General features: G+C 35.4%; 1 protein-coding gene across 1 annotated transcript in view; it reads left to right on the top strand.

Annotated features, from left to right (window-relative positions):
* AQR (aquarius intron-binding spliceosomal factor) overlaps positions 1-24,007 on the top strand; it is a 91,675-nt gene that overhangs the window by 55,976 nt on the left and 11,692 nt on the right. The window contains exons 20-31 of the mRNA XM_047075346.1: positions 363-604; positions 2,063-2,209; positions 3,032-3,101; positions 5,322-5,432; positions 8,125-8,234; positions 11,216-11,351; positions 13,323-13,532; positions 15,501-15,638; positions 19,181-19,252; positions 20,341-20,528; positions 21,236-21,407; positions 23,580-23,750. Coding sequence (XP_046931302.1) covers positions 363-604; positions 2,063-2,209; positions 3,032-3,101; positions 5,322-5,432; positions 8,125-8,234; positions 11,216-11,351; positions 13,323-13,532; positions 15,501-15,638; positions 19,181-19,252; positions 20,341-20,528; positions 21,236-21,407; positions 23,580-23,750 — 1,767 coding nt within the window. The remainder of the gene's footprint in view (positions 1-362; positions 605-2,062; positions 2,210-3,031; positions 3,102-5,321; positions 5,433-8,124; positions 8,235-11,215; positions 11,352-13,322; positions 13,533-15,500; positions 15,639-19,180; positions 19,253-20,340; positions 20,529-21,235; positions 21,408-23,579; positions 23,751-24,007) is intronic.

Here is a 24,007-nt window from a genome sequence, read left to right on the forward strand (position 1 = left end):
GAAGCGTCCGCTTTAAGGGTTTGTTCTATAATGTTTTCTTGCTGTTGTATAGTCTTGATCAGATTTTCATTATGTCCAGCAGGAGTCAAGTGGTAAACTCATTTATGACATTCTGTCTAAATGAACTCCTAACGGATAAACTGTTCTTGCTAAGTTTGGTCTTTTGTTTAACTCAGTGTATGGTATCAGCTGAAAATATAGCTGTTGATTCAGTCTAGCCAAGCACCTGTCAGCAGAAAATAGCTTCTTGCCTTGAAACACTCGGGAATTCTGGATTAGTGCAGCCGGCTCTGCATTCCACTGAAGTGCAAATGTTTGGGATGTCTTCTTGACACAACTCTTTTCTCTCCTTTCACTGACAGGCTGTGCTGGAGACCATTCGGAACCTGATGAATACTGATTGCGTGGTACCTGACTGGCTGCATGACATCATTTTAGGTTATGGGGATCCAAGTAGTGCACATTATTCAAAAATGCCCAATCAGATTGCCACTCTTGATTTCAATGATACGTTTCTTTCCATTGACCATTTAAAAAGCAGCTTTCCTGGTCATAATGTCAAAGTAACTGTGGATGACCCAGCTCTGCAGATCCCGCCTTTCAGGTAATGTCAGCACTGGATATATTCCTTTCAGGCTTTCGGTAGCCAACCTCAGATAGGCCATCAGACTGCAGCTAACGTTTTGACTGTCTTGATTTTGTTTGGGCACTCTACCTTCACCATGTAGTGACAGGGATACATTTATTTTATTTGACTTGTTTCTCATTCTTAGTACAGCAACTATTTTAAGCCCATAATAAAAGTAGCCTCACATCTAGTAAGGGATCAGTAAATGCTTGTTGTCTGAAGAGTATTGTATAAACATATTTATAACATTTGACTGAAGAAACATGGGGCGCCTGGGTGGCTCAGTCAGTTGGGCGTGTGGCTCTTGATTTCAGCTTAGGTCATGATCTCACAGTTCGTGAGATGGAGCCCTGCATCAAGATCTGTGCTGACAGTGCGGAGCCTGCTTTGGATTCTCTCTCTGCTTCTCCCCTACTCACGCCAGTATGTTCCCTCTTTTTCTCTCCCACTCTCTCTCAAAATAAACATTAAAAAAAATATGTCTTTGCAAATTATGCATAATCTGGTATGTTTCCTAATTAATGGACATACCCATGGGATATTGAACTTTCTTTTGTTTTTTTAGGGAAAAATTGTTTTTCTTTTAAGCTTTCTTACAAAATTTAAATATTCGCAATATAGTTATATGTAATGTTAAAGGGGCTTTGGTTTTAAATTGTGACTAGAAATGGAACAAAGAACCTGATGCATCTCCTCACTCTTCCCTGAATTCTCTTGTGTGGAAAAGGTGCACACAGAGAATTAGTTTTTTTAGTTTAATTTTAAGGTATTTGTTGATTTCCCCAGGTGCCTAGGGAGAGTCACCTCCTGAGGTATCCCTGACCCCAAGCTAAGAACTCTGCCCCGCATGCCCCTCTCCACCTCCAGTCTTCCATGGAAAGCTAAAGCTTTTACTTTGAGATTGAAAGTATTAACCCTTACTGGTATATCTGCCTTAAAGGCTTGATATTCCACAGTGTTATAACAGGGCTCCAACTTGTCTGTCTAGTTTTCTCTATTGTATCCATTCTGGCAAAACTGGCCACTGGTACTTAAACCTGTATATAGTCTTACTTCTTCTTAGACTAGCTTCTCTCCCATGTTTATATGTCTAAGCTCTTTGAAACTCATCTTTGGTGCCATCCCTCCCATGAAGCCTTTTCTGATTTAAGGAGGGACAATGTGTAAAGCACTTACAGTGCATGGACATAAGTATGTAAATGCTGCTTCTTTGATTCTCCCTTGATCAGCTGACTTTTTCTTATCTGAACTCCATGAACACACATTTTAGTGCTTGTATGTCTGCTCTTTTCAGAATGTGTGTACAGATAGTGAGTTCCGTTAAGCCATAAGTGTTTCTTTCTGATCTGATTATCCTCCATACAATGTCATGCACAAGGTAGGTGCTTGGTAAATTGTTAATTGTAAAAATGAACAAACATTTTGGTCTTGTAGGATAACCTTTCCAGTAAGGAGTGGAAAAGGAAAGAAAAGGAAAGATACAGATGGTGAAGATGAAGACTCCGAAGAGGCAAAAACCTTAATTGTTGAACCTCATGTCATTCCCAATAGGGGCCCTTATCCTTATAACCAACCCAAACGGTAATTTTACTATCTATGTTAATTGTAATAATGAATAATAGTTTGCTATTTTGTATTAATAATGTTTAAAAGTTTACTTATCCTTTAAAAATCCCAGGAAACTTAGGTTTCTGGACCCTCTTTCCTTGTATTCTGTCAGCTAGATAGCTCAGACATTTTTGGCCATTCTGTAGTCATATTTCCAAAAGAAACATTTTCAGGTCCTATGAACAATAAGTGTTAGAGGGCTACCTTAATTTGAGCACAGCGTTCTTACTTCATGAGCATGTGCTATATGTAGCAGCTACCCTCATGCATGTTTGCCATGACTATTAAACTGGCATTATATTTGGTATTACACTGGGAATTGGAACTTTGACATTCCAAGTGAGATATTGGTTGGGCTAAGTGTATTGAAAAATAACTGTAGTCTTTTCTTTCTGTAAGATTCACTCAGTTTTAGTTGGTCTGTAGAGGGGTAGGAGTGAAGGAAATCATTTAGAAGAGACTGGTTCAGTCATGTAAGATGTAAAAGTACAAGATTTGCTATCCAACATTGTGCTTGTAGTTAACGATACTGTAGTATGCAGTTAAAATTTGTTAAGAGAGTAGATCTGTTATTTTTTTTTTTCTTTACCACATACATGCACACCCACCTACCCACCCTACCCCCCTCCAACACACACACTCACTCACTTGAAGGGCTGGGGTGAGGAAAAGAAGAGATTGGGAGAACAGGGGCATATATAGAGCAGACGTTTGGACTTCTGGTTATTGTCTAATTTTTACTAAATGTTGTTCATCTGTATTTTTAACAAACTTTTTATTTACTCTTATTTGTAGTAATACAATTCAGTTCACTCACACACAGATAGAGGCCATCCGTGCTGGAATGCAGCCTGGGCTAACTATGGTAAGAAAGGCATTGTTCCACATGTTTTTACGTGGATTCGGATAAGATAAGCATCAAATGTGTAGAGTGTATTTGAAGCACAAAAACACAATTTAAGTGTTCATAAGTAATTGTGGCATTGTTTGCATATGGACATTTTGCCTTCTACTTATTTCAGTGTTCATAAATAAAGTTTTATTGGAATATAGCTATGCGTGTTTGGTTACGTATTGCCTCTGTCCGGCTTTGTGCTGTAACGGCAGAGTTTAAATACTTGGCAGCAGAGATTGTATGGCCTACAAAGCCTGAAATGTTTACCTGCTGGCCCTTTACAGAAGAAGCCTACTGACAACTGATTTAAAACTATCTTTAATTTCCAAGTATTTAGAGATTTTCCTGTTATGTTCCACTTACTAATTTCTGTTCTGAGTCCTTTATGTTCAGAGAAAATATGTTGTGTGATTTCAATTTTTTGTTTTTTTAATTTGCTCAAGTTTGTTTTGTGGCCCAGGATATGATCTGTCTTGGTGAATATTTCATGTGCACTTGAAATGAGTGTTTATTCTATTGTTTTGGGGGGCAGTGTCCTACATATGTCAGATTCATTTGATTCAGTATTTCTCTGTACTTACTGATATTCCACCTACTATTTCTGTTGATTACTGAAAGAGGATTATTGAAGTCTCCAACTACAATTACATATTTATCCATTTCTCCTTTCAATTCTTTCAGTTTTTGCTTCATGTTTTTTAAAGCTTTATGGATAGGTAAATATACATTGAAGGTTATCATATCTTCTTGGTGAATTGATGCATTTCTTATTATGTAATGTCTTTCTTAATCACTGGTAATTTTTTTTGTCCTGAAATATACTTTGATATTAATATAGCAACTTCAGTTTTTTGATTAGTGTTCACATGATACACCTTTTCTCATATTTTATTTCTAACCTACATATTATATTTGAAGTGAGTTTCTTGTAAACAGCATGTAGATGGGCTATGTTATTTTCTTCATTCTGATAGTCTCTGTGTTTTAATCAGTGTTTAGACCATTTACATTAAATGTAGTTGATATGTTTGGATTTAGACCTACCACTTTATTATTTATTTTATTTCCTTTGTTTTGTGTTCCTGTTCCTCTTTTTTTTTTTTTTAACTTTCTTTTGGGTTAGATAGTTTTAGTGTTTCGTTTTAATTTATCTGTTGTGTTCTTTTGTATCTCTTACACAGATTTTTCTTAGTGGCTGCTCTAGAGAATTACAATATAAATACTTAGTTTTTCACCGTCTACTTAGAATCAGTATTTTGTCTCTTAAGTTGAATAGAGGATCTTTACGTCCATGTAGGTCCCTTTCCCTTTTCTCTTTTATGTCAGAGTTGTTATGTGTATTACACGTACATACGTTGAAAATACCGTCAGGCAATGTTAGAAAAGCAAACATATTTTAAAAACTCTAGAGAAAAATGAATAGGCTGTTATAAATTTGCTGTTTATCCTTCATTCCTGATATTTTTAAGTTTTCTCTGATGTCACTTCCTTTCGGTCTGAAAAACTCTTACCACTTTTAAGAGCAGGTCTGCTAGCAATGAATTATCTTTGTTTTTCTTCATGTGAGAATGTCTTTCATCCTCATTCTTTAAAGATATTTTCACTTGGACATAGAATTCTGGAGTTCTTCAAAATGTTATTCCACTTCCTTCTGGCTTCTGCGGTTTGTGAGAGAAACCCATAGTCATTTGAAACATCCTTTTGCTATACATAAATACATCAGTTTTTTCTGGTTGCTATTTAGAATTTTTCTTCAGTTTTCAGCTATTTAATTATGATGTGTCTGGGCTTGGATTTCTTTGGAATTACTCTCTTTGGAGTTTGCTGAGCTTCCTGAGTCTGTAGATTTTGGTCTTTTGCCAGATTTGAGAAGTTTTCAGCCATTGTTTCTTCATATATTTTTTCTGTACTATATATTTTTTACTCTTATTCTAAGAGTTAAGTGACATAAATGTAGACCTTTTAGTATTGTGCCATAGATTCGTGAGGCTCTGTTTCTTTATTTGTTTTCAGTCTTTTCTTTTGCTTATTTTTTAGGTTGGGTGATTTCTATTGTTGTTTCAGATTCACTGACTCTCTTGTCCATTCTGTTACTAAACTCATCTGGCAGTTTTTTTAATTTCTCTTTCAGTTTTAGAATGTCTGTTTTCTAACAATATGATAGCTTAGTAGTTTTCATCTCCTTTTTAGGTTGTGGGTCCACCAGGTACTGGAAAAACAGATGTGGCAGTCCAGATCATATCCAACATCTACCATAATTTCCCAGAGCAGAGGACTTTGATTGTTACTCATTCTAATCAGGTAAGTGTGTATGTGTCCCTGAGCACACGCGTAGATACGATGGATGGTAGAGGAGGTAAAGAAGGAGTGGGGGGATGAATGAAGGCACAATGGAGATTCCTACTTGTATGATAACCCGATCATAGGGACAACAGTACTGAAATAGTGTTTCCTATTGAGTAACTCTTGGATTGTTACTGGTCGTGACCAGATTATATGAGGAAGATATAAAAACAATCTTTTATTTCTAATAAAGAGGGTCAAAATGTGGGAAGCTAAGAAGAATACTTGGATATATGGTCAAACATTTGGATTAAATTAAGCTGCCTCTGCCCGACACGCCTCCCTTCCCCCCCAGTCTTCCATGCAAAGCTAAAGCTTTTACTTTGAGATTAAAGCATTAACCCTTACTGGTAACATTTTTCATCCTTTAGTAGAATGAATATTACCAAAAGACTAAGGCTTAAATGTATCAACACTAGATGAAGTTTTATATCATTATGAGTCTACATATAAATATCTGTATTACATGGAAAGACTATTTTATGTTGTAGATTCAATACATAAGGCATTTATAAACTGTTAATGTAATAAAAACAAACTTTTTTCACATAAATACTGTCTGAAAAATGATCTTTACATCTATGTGTGTGCTGTGGTAGTTTTTTTTAAATCTCAGTGTCACAGAAATGAGTAAGACACCTAGCCTTTACTAGCTTTTCTGTAAAACATAACAGGAAGCTCTCAGAACATCATGAAACATGCAGTATAGTCTAACCTCTAAAGGTACTTATGGTTCTCTAAAGGGTGATTTCAGTTGACCACTTCTTTAAGAGTTGGTCTGCAAAGAAGCACTGGATTTTTAGAATGCTAAATGTCACTTACTCCATTATTTGTCAACTTTTAGTCTATAGGTTTTTAAAATTAATGCTATCCAATTCATTCACTTGTTTTTATATCTTTGAAGTTTGTAAGTAATGGTGACATTATTGTACAGTATACTAAAATTGTGCAGGGGAGAAAGCTGACTGAAGCTTAATAAAAGAAACAAAATATGTAATTACAAATTATGCCGTTTTTCTTCTATTTAATGAAATTTAGTCTGTAATAATCTTACCTCTTTCCAGACTCAGAATGAATAAAGAATAATTCATGTGTTGTTGTTTTAACAGTATTTTTAGTAAGTTTTGTCATAACCTGATAATGACTTTCTGTAGACTCTTCTACTCATGATTGACTTGTATAGTACAATTATAGAGAAGGTTGTTTTATAGATGTAGCCAAAGACTTCATTGTTTGCTAATGATCTTTGATAATCATATCATCCTTGATATCAGTTGTTGATTTGTTGCTTTTCATTTGTCAGATCTTCATCTGCATACTTAATGCAAGCAGTTCTTCAGTATTACTTTAATTCATAATGAGATCTTGCAGGGTTTTTTGAGTGCAGTGTGATAGTATTTTTTGTTCTCTAAATCTTTGTGGTTTCTGAGTTTGGCTAGTCAGTGATGAATGCTATGTGGTCTGATCCATTGGATCTCAGGTTTTGGATGGAGAGCATCAAGAGTTTGAATATTGGGGAATTTTTTTCTGAAAATTTATGTTCATTTCTTCAATCTGAGCTCTAATTATTAGAGTTTTGATAGCAAAAGATATCTGTATTTACATTATGAGACTGGATGTTGGCTTATGGGTAGGGTTAGAGTGATGGTAAATTAAGAGAGACATTTGGCTGAGTTTTAAATGATGTCTTTCTTAATGTATCTTTCCATACTATGAAACTTGCCTGTCTACAAAACGTTGTAACTGTAGATGTTCAGGTAATTGATACTAAGATTCGAGGGAACCCTAAACGCGACTATTTTATAGGTAGAAAGGAGTGCTTCTAGATGGCCTCCATCAGCATAGTTTGCAATTAATGAGTGCTCTGTTCATTGTTGTATAGAGAACTTCAGACCTTTGGCCTAAGATTTGAATGATGCAATTTACCTTCTCCTTATGTGGTCCTCTTGACATATTCTCTCTACACACTCACTGCCTGAGAGTCCTTTTCCAGCTGCAAAAATGTTTCAGTTTTCTACAACCCATGGATATTCCGTGGAGTGAAATCTTGGTGTGTTTATTAATTATTTCAGTAATTGTTACTATTTGGGGAGAATAGAAACTGATCCATAGTTTTTCTTTCTTTCATAAATTAGTGGAAGCAGAGATTTAGTGGTTAGATGGTTTTTATGGTTTTCAGTCATTCACTTGGCCAAGTATGTGTAGGCAGCAATATCAGAAATCAAGAAAAATGCTATTTTGTTTACATTGTAAGTAACCTAATACAAGATTTGTTTTCTTCTGTGTTTTGAATTTGATTCTTATCTGACTAGGCAGTGTTCATTCTTTTCTGTCCTTCTAAATGTTGGTTTTTGTTACTTTTATAATTTTTTTTAATGTTTATTTATTTTTGAGAGAGACAGAGACAGAATGTGAGTTGGTTGGGGCAGAGAGAGAGGGAGGCACAGAATCTGAAGCAGGCTCCAGGATCCGAGCTGTCAGCACAGAGCCTGACGCGGGGCTCGAACGCACGAGCTGTGAGATCGTGGCCTGAGCCGAAGTCGGACGCTCAACCAACTGAGCCACCCAGGCACCCCTGGTTTTTGTTACTTTTCAAGGAGGCTGACAGTTCATTAAAATTCACTGTCATCCTTTTTGTTTTATTCTCCAGGCCTTGAACCAGTTGTTTGAGAAGATCATGGCTCTAGACATTGATGAGCGCCACCTGCTGCGTCTTGGTCATGGAGAAGAAGAGCTGGAGACAGAGAAGGATTTCAGCAGGTGAGCAGATGGGGATGAGTTTTGAAATGGTACACAAAACAATTTTTAGCCTTCCCTTCCTCTTCTTTATTGAAGAAACGTGAGGGGACAAGAGCCATGAATAATCAAACTTAATTCTGAAAGATTCTAGCATAACTACTTATAGTTGACCTAAACATCATCATCTCCTTCAGCTCCAGTTCTGTTTGTTTATGCCATTTTTTCCCTGAAGAGTACAGTTATTTCAGTAAAGAGAGTTATCTTATTCATCTTTTTAAAATTGCAGATTGCCATTTGTTCTCTGTTTATTGAGGTCATTTTTAATGTTGCCAACTCAAACTGTACAAGTTTCTGTGATTCCTTTTCACATTTCATTCAGACATTTAATTTGCATATATTTTAGGCACCAATTAAGAAGTTGGTTCTTTAATGAAACACAATCGGAGATTAATGATAGTATAAGCTTTGAGGATTTAAGTATTATCACAGGTACTTAATTGCCATTTAGCTGGACTTTATGTTTAACATTACATATTACAAAGTAACTAAAATTTTACAAATCGAAATTTCTCCTACTGTTAGTATTTTAGATTTCCCCTTCAAAGTTTGTTTATAATAACTCATTTCATTTATATTGAAATGCATTTTCAAAGCATGATTTCAGACAATAGTCATAACAAACAGCTGCACATATTTAATACAGCCTTTGGCTATTGAACATGACCTTTGACTAAATTGATCATAGACATCAAAAGAGCTAAAGGAGTGTTAAATTATTATGTTGCATCTATTTTGAGTTCTTGTATTACAGAGCTCACCAAACATTTGTTAGCTTCTAAAAAGTCATAGGGCAAAGAACAACACACACTAAGTTATATTTGGGGCTCTAGGTTCTTAATTTTGGGTTAGCCAAAGTTACTTCTCTGAATTCTTGCCATGGATATTTCCTCATATTGAACTTACAGAAGTGGGCTAGACTGTAAAATGTAATAATCCAGCATTCAGTGAACATAAAGGTGGTATTATAATTATACTGCAGTAGGGTCTATAGTTTTTTAAAGAATAGTAGAACAGAACCGAAGTAAAACTTAAAAACGGATTTCAGGTAATACCAACTTTCCGAAGAAAATAATAGTTTTTGCTTTCTGATGCACAAGCCAAGCCCCGGCTCTGTTAGTAGGTATGTGCTTGCTGCATTGGGCATGTTCTTTCATTTCTCTCCCTTTTTCATAATTAAAAGGAGAAACAGTATCATTTCATAGTAAAAGTAATATCATTTTGCCTAAAGAAAAATTTTCAAACCTTGTGAGATAGAGGAGGAGTGGTCATACATAATTCCACTACTCCAAAACAACTTTTTGGTATTCACCCTTTTAATAATCAGCTGTGATCATGCTATTATTGACAATTGTATACATTGCTTCTTTAAATTAAGACTTTTTTTTTAGTATAGTTTTAGATTTATGGAATAATAGAATAAGTAGTAGTACATAGAATTCCATTGTCTATTTTACATTTAACCCTATGTCACAAGAATTTTGGCATTTTATTACAGACTCCTTTATAAGCATCTTCAGTTTTTTTCTCATTCCTAAAGTGTTTATTATAGAAAATGCTTTAAGGTCTAGATAAGCAAACTTTCTGAAAAAAGTTGCCTGCTGTGATGTTTATATCCTTCTGAGTTGGGAAATTCTTTAAACATAGACTGTGTCTTATAGCCCTTTTATTCTCAATCATTCTTGCTTCCTCAGGTGAATTTCAGCTGTGGAGCATTCAGGAACATGACTTCTTCCTTTGACCAGTCTTTAAAAATGAGAACAGCAGTGTTTACACTATGTTAATTTTTTTTTTTTTTTTTTTGTAATGTTAAAAGGTTATAGAAGGCACTTTGTTATTGTGGAAAGAGTATGTACAGGTTTTGGAATCCAGTTCTGATACACTGCGTTTTTTTCTTAACTACATACCTCTGGGCCAGGTACTTTTCAAATTTCAGTTTTCTTACTCATTTAGCAAATATTTATGAACATAGTAGCTTCAGGTGCAATGGTACATGCTGGGACAACAAAGAATGATCAAACATAGTTTTAGGTTTGTTTGTTTTTTGTTCTTTGTTTTTAAGTTTTTATTTATTTATTTTGAGAGAGGGGCATGAGTTGAGGAAGGGCAGAGAGAGAATCCCAAGCAGACTCTGAGCTGTCAGCACAGAGCCCAACTCAGGGCTTCATCTCACGAACCATGAGGTCATGACCTGAGCCAAAATCAAGAGTCGAACACACAACTGACTGAGCCACCAAGGCGCCCCACTCACATACATTTTATTTTATTATTTAAAAAAAATTTTTTTTAATGTTTCTTTATTTTTGAGAGAGAGAGAGAGAGAGAGACAGAACGCTAACGGAGGAGGGGCAGAGAGAGAGGGAGACGCAGAATCCGAGTCAGGCTCCGGGCTCTGAGCTGTCAGCACAGAGCCCGATGCAGGGCTCGAATCCATGAACCATGGGATCATGACCTGAGCCGAAGTCAGACACTTAACTGACCGAGCCACCCAGGCTCCCTCAAATACATTTTAAAATTATTTATCAAAGCTTTTAGAACTAATCTATCTCTATGATAGTGTAAAACAGTGCTCTTCAAAGCAGCCATTCCATAAACTATGTATTCTTGGTCTGTGATAAGATGAACTAACACCAGAATACACTGTACTTCTTTGTGAAGGTCTTGTTATGGAGGTGAGGGGAATAAAAAAGAATGGTGTATTAAATGGTGCATTTAGTGATGTAGTTGATTTTCCTTCCTCACAGACCACTAACATGTTTGCAGATCAGCACTGATCCAAGAACCACCACTTTTATTAAATAAAAACAATGTTTTCTACAGTTTTTTTTTTTTCTATTTGGCCATTTATGGTTTTTACTATGATTTTCTTAAATATTTTTCTGACAGTCTCCTTGAAAGTCTCTTCTTTATATAATTTTGCTTTTTTACTTAATTGAAATTTCTAGGTATGGAAGAGTTAATTATGTCCTGGCTCGAAGAATAGAACTTTTAGAAGAAGTCAAACGCTTGCAAAAGAGTCTAGGGGTTCCAGGAGATGCTTCATATACTTGTGAAACTGCAGGCTATTTCTTCTTATATCAGGTAGGGGATTAAGAGTTTTTAAATCATATGGTCTTCATTTGGAAACTGGGATAGGTTCTTGAGGTCCTTCCAGAAAGCTTATTTTTTTGTTGAGTAGATTAAAATTTATGCTGTTGTCAAAGCTATATTTGTGAATATTAAGTGTTTGTATTTCCTATTAACTTCGATTTTCTTGACCAAATGACTGTTTGATGACGCATTCACTGAAAGGCCAGTGTTGCTACTTTTTAATTTTTTTACTTTTTTCTTTCTTGCTATTGACAAATTTTCTAGTCTCTCTTGTTTTCTTTACTGTGAAAAGACAACTAAATATGCTAACTACCCAGTGGTAACAAAGTACAGTTCTGTAACCTACTTTTACTCTTCACATTAATCAACTAATGAAGAAAAACACATTCTCCTTTCAAATTTCCAGAAATGTATTATATTTTACAGCCAGTTTCAAAAGTAGGGGATTAAGTTAAAAATTCTTTTGATTTCTGTTTAAAGGTGTGCTTTTTTTTTGCTTTTCTTAGGGTTAATTTTTTGGGGTTTGAGAACCATTGAGAAATAGAAAGCTAAATAAAAAATGAACAGAAATAAACCTTAATAATCAGTTGGTTTGCTAATAATTTTAAGCAGAGTAAGGCATAATCATATAATGGAGAATTTTGTATAACATTATTTGTTCTTTTTGTATTCATGTTACTCATATTTTAAGTCTCAACTGTAACATTCAAATTTTAAAATGTATTTGAAAGAATGGGTGTATGTTCGATATAAGTAGACACCCTAAGCAGTTCAATCCATTTAAAATGATCAGATTTCATGGTTCCTTGTGACACAGAGAAGATATACATCATCTTGCAAAGTAGTCTGTCTGCATTAGACTCAGGCAGTTTAGAACTTTGAATAGTGGAATAAAGATCATGTCTAAATGTATATTTGGCACAAAATAAAAATCATTGGGCTCTCAGTGAAAACTACCTTTAAAAGTAGGAGAAATAATCTATACATTTGTGGAGGCTTAAGTAATCGACTTGGGAAAAATTAACAGTACAGATTAACAATTGTAAATTTTTTAAAAAATTAACAGTATAGATTAACAATTTTCAACACGTAAGAATCACAGTGGGAAAGTTATTTTAAGATAAAAACAGGGGAGGGCAAACCATAAGAGACTCTTAAATACAGAGAACAAAGTGTATTGCAGGAGGGGAGGTGGATGGGAGGATTGGGAAGTTTGTCTCCAGAGATTCTCTCTCAGTAAGAGGTGGCATCCAGGAATCTACATCTTTGTTTTGCCTCTCAGATGTTCTGCCTAAGAACCACACTTGGAGAAACCCTGAAGTTGTAAACTGTAAAAGGCTAGGAGAATTACCAAAATTGAGATAGAGCGGGAACTGCATGGTAGCGGCATACTACAACATACCAGGATATAATCGAGCTTTATCACAAAGTCATAAAATGAGTTTTCAGATACATACTCAGTTTAACAGAAGTTCATTGTAAATGTACAAAAGAGGATTGGAAAAATTATTAGGGTCTGGGAGAAGGGTTGGAAATGCCAAATTTACTTAAATGGTGCTAAAGTGGGACTTCCCATATATGGACAGAAACTGAGATGAAAAAATAAAAAATTTCTTTGTTTAGGAGTTGTTAGTTTTGTTTTGTTTTTTAAGCATCAGTAATACTGTTTTGAGTATCCATGGAGTCTGAAATGTCTAAGATCAAAAAGTCCCATGAGATGACCCTGAGGTTCTTTCTAGCTTTTACATTTTTATTAAAGAACCTTTTTCTTAAAGGTCACTTTTATAAAAGAAGGGCAGTCTGTCAGTGACTCAGATAAGAAATAGTCCTGTTGGGTCAAGGACTGCTTTTTTTTTTCTTTCCCTTAGCAAGTCTTATTTTTATTAGATATCTCTTTTATTTTATCATTTAAAGTATAATAACTAACTGAGAAATTTGAAGTCAAGTCCCTTTTTTTTATAGGTCATGTCTCGTTGGGAAGAATATATCAGCAAAGTGAAAAATAAAGGTAATACACTGCCAGATGTCACGGAAGTCTCCACTTTCTTCCCTTTTCATGAATACTTTGCAAATGCCCCTCAACCCATTTTTAAAGGCCGATCTTATGAAGAAGACATGGAAATTGCTGAAGGATGTTTCAGGCACATTAAGAAAATCTTTACTCAGCTTGAGGTAAGGATTCTCAAGTTTTTTTTAACTTTCCTTTTAAGGTTTTGAGTTTAGTTGGGTTTCGGGTTTTGTTTTTAATGAAGTAAATGTGGAATATTCACATGTTACAAACCAAATTGTTACTTTTAAGTGAGATTATTGAAAACATTCATAGGGGTGCCTGGGTGGCTCAGTCAGTTAAGTTTCTGACTCTTGATTTCAGCTCAGGTCATGATCTCATGGTTTGTGGGATGAAGCCCCGCATCGGGCTCTGTGCTGACAGCACAGAGCCTGCTTGGGATTCTCCCTTTTCCTCCCTCTCTGCCCCTCCCCTGCTCGTGAGCTTGCTCTCTCTCTCTCTCTCTCTCTCAAAATAAATTATCCCTTAAAAAAAAAGAAAAAGAAAACATTTATAGTTTTAGTTCAAGAAGTGAGTAAAAATTAAGATATGAATTGAATCCCCATTATTTTTACTTTTCTGGTGTAAAAGTCTTCGAATTTAAGAAAGGAATGCTTCCCTCAGGAGATTCAATAGTGTTTCTTTGAATTAGAATCTGAGACTGCCACATGGCCAAAAGGCATGTTCTTTATGCCTTCTGATCAGTGGCAAAAAGTGAGGTTGCTTTGTTAGCCAGGTTGATTTATGTTGAGTATTAAGGTAAAATAAGAGAAAAATATGTCTGGAATCCAGGCACCTATACCAGCCCCCTTGTGCTTCCTACTTTTCTCATTCCCTATGGAAAACATCATTTGAAGACTATAGCGTAAAGGGATCACATTCAAGCTCACATTCCTCAGTAGGATGATTCAGGATTATTCCAGGTAAAGGAGCAGTGGCTTTGTTTTATTTGTACCTTTTAGATACAAATACTCTTCTTCCTTAGAAGAGTATCTGGCACATAGTATATGTTTAGTAAATATGTATGAGTAGGTCGATGGATGGGTGGATGGACAGGAGGTACAAAATAATAAATATACAGTATAATAAATAAAATTTTAAGAACCTATGAAACAATATTAGAGTATGCTTATGATTACATAAACAGAAAGTAAAAGGAAAAAATATACTTAATTCGTAATAGTAGGTGTCTTGGGAGAGGGTGGGAGAGATTTAAATAGCATACCTCTCCAGTACCTGTATTGTTTTAATTATTTAAAAAACAAACATGTTCAAAATGTCGGAAGTAAGTATGACATAATGTTCAGATTTAAAAAACTTTGTATTACGTACTCTGCTTGAGCTTGTTTGCTCCTCACTCAGCATCTGCTGTCCATCCTCTACTCTGCTCTGTGGGGGATCCTCTGCCATGGTCAGAGGTGGGGCTGATCCTGCCCTCCCTTATCAGCTGACTTCTGGCTCGGTTCAGCCAATTAAAATGTGGCAGAAAAAGAGAAGCTAGGATATTTCTCCACCAGCTGCCTTGGATTTCATCTCTTCCATGGCTCCAGTTTCACTTGGCCTGGCTCACTGTGATTGTTCTGAATTATTCTGGTACCCCAGTCCCTGGGCTCTGACAACACTGCCTCCTTCCCTTGTCTATCCTAGCCTACGAATGGTCAGATTCTACAATGGATCGTACTATTGCTAATCTCTGGGTTACTTCAACCATTCCCTGACTGGCTTCTCTCACCTGTGAAACCAGACCCCTGCGTTCAATTCCCTTTGTTATGAATACTTGAAATAGTTTTCATGGAGGGACCTTGAGTAAAATAAATAATGAGATAGATGTTTTATTCAGTAATCTTATTGATACAGTAAATATTTTACATTATACAAAAACAGCCTAAATTATAGCTTGAATATCAGTTATTATTTGAACACAATTAGTATCTAATTAATAATGAATAAAATTATGATTCATTAGGCTTAGTTTGTGATTTATTTATATTAGCTCATCAAGAATTAATTCTGATAAACTGGATTGTAGGAATGTATGCATAAAATGTGTTTATCTTCCTAACATAGTCTCTCACTGACTCCCACTCCCATAGGAATTCAGAGCTTCCGAACTGCTTCGAAGTGGACTGGACAGATCTAAATACCTTTTGGTGAAAGAAGCCAAAATCATTGCTATGACCTGTACTCATGCTGCCTTAAAACGACATGATTTAGTCAAGCTAGGTTTCAAGGTAGAGACTTAGTTCCTTAGTTCATCATCTGTTCAGTTGTTAGTGTTTTCTTTCCTCTCCTTTCTTTTCCTTTTTCCCCTTTCCTTTCTTTTACCTACGCCATTTTCCTTGAAGATTGCTTACCTCTGACTGAAGTTCACACTCAAAATTACTTAAAAACGTCTCTTCTAAAAATGATGATAACCTCGGATGTTTACATGATTAGTGTACTCTAAATCTAATTTTTCTAAGTCTACTTATTGGACCTATGGCCACTAAATAACATTATGACCATGATCGTCTAACTAAATTCTAATGTTTGTTAAGGTACATTCATCTGTTTTCACTATGTTAAAAAATCTCCAAACAGAACTAAAACCTATAAAAATAACATTTGACAATGTTTTTCACCTATTAGACATTTATATGCTTGCATTATTCATGTTTTGAGTACACATTCACTCCCAGTTATTTGTTCATTCAGTAGACGAAAAGCTTTCCATATAAGGATATGGGATCCTCATTTAGACTGTAGGATGAGCTATTAAAATGATTTCATCATATGATAAAAGACAGGAGAGTTAATGGGCACCATAGCCTGATAGCCTATGACTCATTTAAAGTAGAATGTAATAAATGAGCAGTAAATTTGAATCTGCAGGCTCTTTGTGACTTTGCTAGTGATACAGGCGTAAACTCTGATTTTAATGCAAATCATTTCACTTCTCTGAAACTGGTTTATCTGTTGTTTAAAATTAGGGTTTGTGTACTGGTTTGAATTCAAAGTTAGCAAGGCATTTGTTAATGAAAGTAACTGAGAAATTTTAAATGTTGTGAGCTCACTGGAAGGTAAGTGCTAAAAAAAATTCAAGGTGATAGAAGAGTTGCTATCTTGGATGAAAAGGTTCCTCAGCTGCAAGGTAACACAGGTACGATAAATTATGAAAAGGTACTGTGAACTTACACGAGTGGTGTGAATTTACCCTTTTGCAAATTATTAGTGAGAATTTTTCACCTAAATATTTTGTTTCTGGGACTGACATTATATACTTGGGGCGCCTGGGTGGCTGTTTGTTGAGTGTCCGACTCTTGCATGATCTCACGGTCCGTGGGTTCAAGCCCGGCATGGGCTGTGCGCTGACAGGGCCCAACTTTCTTGAGAACGCTCTGCCTCTGTCTCTGCCCCTCCTGCACGCTCCCTCTCTCTCTCAAAATAAATAAATAATTGTTAAAATAAATAAAATATGCTTTATTTGATATTAAATACTATCAGTTTAATAACAAGGGAAATGGTGCAAAATCGTAAATAACATTTTATGGTGTCTTGCAGCTTTTCATATGCATGTTCTAAAAAGCATTACTTGTAGCTTATCAAATTTTCATTAATTATTTATTTAATTGTGCTATTTGTATGTAGTTAGCATGAGTGCTAATAGTATTCCTTACATTTTTTTATATTTTCAATTTTGAAGTTTGATTTTTATCAAACTTAAACACCTGCATGTGGTTTAAACATTTAAAAATCTTATAGAGCTACTTAACATTAAGAAAGGTCAGTCCCTTACTCCCCTGATAATCAACCATTCTTTCAACTCTTTTAGTATTTCCTTTGTTCTTTCCCTTTTAGACTTTGTCATTTGACCTTGTGCTGTCCCCACGGGGACATGCATGCACAGTCATATGCTCTCTTCCTGCCTTAATATGCCCAATACGGTTATGTCATAATCTTGCTTGGTGATTAAAATCGTCTTTTACAAAGTAGAATCTATAGATATGTTTTTGGTAAGTTAAATTGCATTAGATTTTCAGTTATTTTTCAGAAAGCAGGCTCTTTAAAACATCTTTGAGCTGCTCCCACTCTTTTTCATATCATGTCTATTATCCTGAGAGTCCATGCAGAGACTTGTGAGAAAATGTGGCTCTTGGAACTCCTCCTAAGCTCCTACAGGGATGACCTAATTAATCCTTGTAATAGGGAAATTCAGCATCAGATAGAGCTAGAGAAGACACCTATCTACATGCCTAACCCTTTAGTCATTTTCAGTAGAAAACAGTATATAATTGAACCTTAACTTTCGTCATTGGATTTCCAATGGAAATTCATCTTAGCTACTTGTCTTGGACAAAAAATAGGTACAAGCAAAGTTTGGTAAAAATTAATAGCACAGAAATTATAGTACTGTATATATAAACAATACAATCCATTTAAAAGCAGAGGGTTAGTTAATCATTAAGAGTAAATATATGCTCCTACCTTCTGCCTCTCTAGAAAACAGACTAAGAGGAGAAAACTTTAAAAACACACAAAAAAAGGAACTCTAATTTGTATTTAGTGAGATTCTCAAAGAAGGTATTTTACCAATAAGACAAGGAAGGGGATGTCACACTAACAATCAGAATTAGAAGTGGAGGGGAAGGAAAGCATGTCGAGAATAGATCTAGCAGATAATTGGGCAGATGGAAGTAATCATGAAAGAAAGAAGGAAAATTCCTTATGTTGGATAAAGACTTGATTTTTCATTATTTTATAAGTGTGCAGTACTTGGCGTTACCAGAAACTGGGCTACTGGAAGGATACAGATACCAAACAAGTAAATGTACAGATAGAATTACAAATTGTGATGTGCTGTAAGACAAATGGACAGAGTTCTGTGAAATCAGTTTTAGATTTGGAGGTGAGAGAAGACCTGGATAAAGTGGGTTTTAAGCTGGTACTTTAAGAATAAGAAAAAGCCAAGCAAACAAAAAAATGAGAGAATAGTATTACAGAGGGCCTGAAGTCAGAACATTTTGCCATTTCTAAGAAAATGAAATAGGTCAACATGGTTAAAGTTTAATTAGTAAGGAGAAGGGTAGGAGAGGAAGACAGAGACCAAATTGAATATAGGCCCTTATTAATACATCTCGTGCAGGCCATGTTCAGGGATTTCTTTCCTAAGACAGTTAGAAGCCATTGAAGGATTTGGAACCAGTTGGTGACATGATCTGATGCCTGTTGTATCAGTGGTTTATGAGAGGCAAGCCAGGAAGGGGAAGGACTAGTAAAGAGATTTCTGGCAATAGAGAAGTGTCTTGGATTTCAGTGGTCGTGGTGGTAGAAATGGAGAGGGAGTTTTGAAGATAAAATTTCATGCTTTGGTGACAAATTGCCAGGGATACAACAGAGGTGGATTATCATGTGCTGGGTAGAATTCATAAGGGAAAAATAAATGCTCCCAAATACTACCTAGGGTAAGAGTATCAATAGAAATGACCTCATATATAATCATAATTTGATTCTTATGTAGAACTTAAAGAACAGAATTGAAAATAATTTAAGTTGATGGGCAATGCAAGAAATGATCTGTGAGATCTCCTCAAGGTAGTTGTTTATTTAGAGGACTTCCCTGAGGTCTAAGACTTGAACTAGAAAAGCAGGGGCATCATGTTTGAATAATTTGTATGATGTTATTTTTGTCTAATATTATTTGGGGTTTTTTGGCTAGTTGTTACAGTTATGGTGGTAGTTGTTTAGATTTCAAGCTGCCTTTTTGACAAGATTTCTTTTTTTCTCCCTTTCTCAGTATGACAACATTTTAATGGAAGAGGCTGCACAGATTCTGGAGATAGAAACTTTTATACCTCTTCTTCTACAGGTAGGAGGAGATTGAGGTCTGAAACAAAGAAAGTAGAGTTTGAAGAATTCCGGGGGGCAGTGTCAAAAAGCTACACAGTTTTGGGGTGCTAATTGCCATAATTACATATTCTCTTTAACTTCATTATGGTTGCTAATCTATTTTAAGGCTATAAACTTCCTTTAATCTGTTCAGTGGTTATTTAGTAGTTTGTTTTGTTTCCGGGAGTACTATTTAAAAATTCATAGTTTATCTTTAAGTTTTGAAAAGGCTTAGTAATTTTAATCAAGAAAATTACATTGTTATGCAGTTTGGAGGGTAGATGAGCTATTTTTTCATTTCTTTTGTTAGAGTTGTTTCTAGAATTGTTTTTGATGTTCACTGAGTACATTGCTTTTCTTTATTTTATGCCTAAATTTTTTTAGCCAACTGATGATGTTTAAGAATGTTTCTTACTGTACCATAGTCTTTACTATGGAAGAATTAAAAACAAAATGTGGAATCCCAATTTAAGAATAAAGACTGCTTTAATTCATAGATAAATTGGGTTCTAAAAGTTGTTTTATAAGCCAAATTATTTTGGACTTGGAATGCATTTTATCAGGGTATGTTTCAAGGAACAAGGAGAGCTATAAAGCAGGAAATGGAAGTAATACTGTGGGAAATATTAAAGACATAATTTTTACTGCTTTGGAGGTTTTCAGAACTGGTTCTCGGCGTAATTGTGATATGAGGTGTCTACTCTGACATCCTTCCATTTCCCTGTTTGGGCATCTGTTTCTTTCTGTGTACCCTTTGCTTAATTCTGACCAGAGTCTTCCAGACCTCTTTGGATTGCCCTACCTGGTAAGCAGAGTTAATTTCATGCTTGCCCTCTCAATCCTTCCACCCTCCCTCACCCACTGTGAGCTGCGAGGGTGATGGCACCTGTTTGTGGCTCACAAGTCATTCTGTACATTTGCCAGATGTCTCTCTGTGGAGCTGGTGAATGAGAATTAGTAAGCTTATAAAGCTGTTTTGTAAATAGGACTCTTGTATGATAAATTGGAGACTAATAGGATAATATATTAATCAGAGTATTTTGTCATCTCCTCACTTTTCATTTCTAGAATCCTCAAGATGGTTTTAGCCGACTGAAACGCTGGATTATGATTGGTGATCATCACCAGTTACCTCCAGTCATTAAGAATATGGCCTTTCAGAAGTATTCAAATATGGAGCAGTCTCTGTTCACTCGCTTTGTCCGTGTTGGAGTTCCTACTGTGGACCTTGATGCTCAAGGGCGAGCCAGAGCAAGGTAAAGGAGCCTTAAGTGTTCCCTGTTTAAGGACCCCTGTTCCATAATCCAAGTATTTGATAGCATATTCTGTAGAGACTCTAGTATTCCCAGCTGTCTAGGAACTTGGCATCTACAAATCTGAAAGTGCCTGTATTGCCTTTTGCGTGGTATGTGAACTAAGTTATTTCCTGCACTTCGTTCACTAAGATTAATGTTTGTGATTTGTGAACTGAGGGCTTCTTTTCTCTGTCTCTTTCACTGTCTTTATGCCCCCATTAACTGTATGCCCCATATTAAGTGTAAGATATACAGTTAATATCATTTTGAAACCTAAAGCAAAAGGTAAACAAGGAAAACACACCAGTTCTTATTTATATTGAGTATATAGGCCCCATCTCATAAGTACCTCAAAGTATTCCTCAAGTTACAGGCTCTTCCCTGATTTTTTTTCCTGGTTTTTTAATTTAAGGATTAAAGATAACATTTACCTCAGAATACACAATAGAGCTTCATCTCTATAGTATCATCAAGTCTTCTGACCTTTGGTTGCTTGAAGCAGGGAGGCAAAGTTGAAAAAGCATTATTGCTAAAACGATGAGAGCAAAATGGTTAACATGAGAATTAAAAGGAAGAACACAGTTCCTTAGGAACCCCCTTATGTATATTAGAAGAAGATTTTACATTATTAACGTTTCCTGTTTGGGGTGGAATTTGTCTTTCGGAAGCTTGTGTAACCTCTACAACTGGCGATACAAGAATCTGGGAAACTTACCCCACGTACAGCTCTTGCCGGAGTTTAGTACAGCAAATGCCGGCTTGCTTTATGACTTCCAGCTCATCAATGTGGAAGATTTTCAAGGAGTGGGAGAGTCTGAACCTAATCCTTATTTTTATCAGGTAAGAAAAAACATAAAATTTTTAGGTTTATTTTGCATTTGCCTAGCTGAATTACTACCTAAATCAGTGATACCGAACCATTTGGCTAGCCATTGAAAAAAGGAAAACTAGGTCCCTACCTCATACACAACACAAAAATTTCAATTTCAGATAAAGATACATCAAAGAAAAGAAAGTATAAACACACTAGAAAGAAGAAAATACTGATGAATACGTAATGTTGGGATGAGAAAGGCCTTAAGCTCGTTACCAAAAGTAGACGTCATAAAGAAAAATCTTGATTGGAGACAAAATTTATTTTTAAGATTTAACAAATTGTGGATTTGAATTCTGAACATACATACAGAACTCCTGTAAGTCACCTTTTAAAATAATCAACACCCAAACAGACAAAGGCAGTAAGGACAAGAATATTGTGTTTCACACAAAAAAAGAGATTCGTAGCAGCTATAAGTTACCGGACCGTATTTTCACCTCCAATAATACTCAGCATGGAGTTGGTTTGCGGAAATTCTATATTCATGCAATGCTAGTAGGAAAACAGTTTGGTGAACTTTCAGTATGTATTAAAAGCAGTGTTCTCACTCTAAGGAATTTATCCTAAAAAATTATTGGACAAGTTTGCAAAGACTTCTATGCTAAAATATCTATCATATCTTTTTTCTTTTACTGCATAGTATTTTAGAAAAGAGAAACAACCTAAATATCAGTGGGGAGTAATTACATTATTACCTATTTCATATAATGAAATAATGAATAGGCATTAAGAATCCTAAGATTATAACTTTGTTTACTGACAGGGAAAATGTTTATGCTATATTAAATGAAAAAAAGTTAGGTTTCAAAATACGTTGTATAGGATCCCATTTTATTTTTATTTTTATTTATTTATTTTTTTTAAGTGATAGTAATTGTTTTTTAATGTTTATTTATTTTTGAGAGAGAGACAGAGCATGAGCAGGGGAGGGGCAGAGAGAGAGAGAGGGAGACACAGAAACCAAAGCAGGCTCCCGGCTCTGAGCTGCCAGCACAGAGCTTGACCCAGGGCTCCAACCCTTGAACCAATAGATCATGACCTGAGCCGAAGTCAGATGCTCAACCCACTGAGCCACCCAGGCGCCCCCCCCCCCATTTTATTTTTAAAGAGGATCAACAAAACATAGGAGTGTATACAGATAATCTATATTAAAGATCCAGCAGCATATACATCAAAAGATTTTACCTATGTTAGAGCTGATGTTTAGATAAATGTAGTTACTGTCAGTACAGACAACAGATTTACAGTCATGTAGCTTCTCTTCCCTCCTGTCTTCCAAAGAACTAGAAAAGTTAAATGAAAGAGGTAACTCAAGCTGTGAGTGTAACCCAGAATCAGAATATAAATGATTTTTCTGAAGGTCTTCCAGAATTTTCCTTTTGCCTTTACATGAAATCCAGCTTCTTGTCTTCCTCTTTTGATTTTCATGTTGTGTTTTATGTTCTCATTTTACTTTTTTCTGTCTTCTAATGCTTTTGATTTAGTCACTACTGAACTGTACAAAGCTTTGGGTTCTCTTCCTCGCTTTCGGATTCAGTTTAGCATAAATGTAAGCCAGACTGACCAATTTGAGGCCGCATTCTCTTCTCACTTTAAAGTGGTCTGGTAGAGGTGGCAACCATAAGAAGAGACCAAACATAAAACACACAAGGAAATACTAAGGAAAAAGGAGAAAACATTACACCCCAATTGAGAGTCCACCTCAGTACTATTAGATGCATATGCTATTAGACTGGATTTTTCTGCTGGCTTCTTAGATGGTTACCTTGCTCCTTTGTGTTACTATTTCATTCATACCTACAGTTGCAGTGTATTGTAGCAGAATATTATTGATCTTTATTATGATTGTGGTGGTCCCAGAAATATTAAGCCATTAAGTTGGTAACTTATTTTATGATTATTCCATATATCACTGATATATTCCAAATATCAAAGAGAAATAATTACCATATACTCTTTATCATTATTAATCTAGGATAGAGTTATCCCTCAGTTTTACAGAAGGTGTTCAGTTATCCAAGTTAATGTCACTTCTTGAATGGTAATAAATCAACAGTTGTGCCAGTTTGCCATTCTTTCTGTAAAGCTGAAATGAAAGGAAATAAAGACATAATCTGTTTATGTTTACATTACAGAATCTTGGAGAAGCAGAATATGTAGTGGCACTTTTTATGTACATGTGTTTACTTGGTTACCCTGCTGACAAGATCAGTATTCTAACAACATATAATGGGCAAAAGCATCTTATTCGTGACATCATCAATAGACGATGTGGAAGCAATCCATTGATTGGAAGACCAAATAAGGTAATTTTATGAATATTATATGTTCTCTTATTCATCATGTTGGCAAGTGGAAAAATTTGTATTTATTATGAGTTATTTATATTGTTCTACTTTGTCTCTTTGCTTTCTCCTTTCATGATGTGAGAAAATGAAATAATGGGAACTATAAATAATTCTTTGGCAGTCCTAGCTGAGATTGTTGTTGGTTTACTGTGAACTTCTGTCTCAACTATCACATTAAAGATTTTTGTTGGTGATAATCAGAAGTAAATGATCCT

This window comes from Lynx rufus, unplaced genomic scaffold (assembly GCF_022079265.1).
Source record: "Lynx rufus isolate CCGP_SWC_20201006 ecotype Redwood Valley unplaced genomic scaffold, mLynRuf1.p SCAF_13, whole genome shotgun sequence".
In the NCBI taxonomy this organism is placed as follows: Eukaryota; Metazoa; Chordata; class Mammalia; order Carnivora; family Felidae; genus Lynx; species Lynx rufus.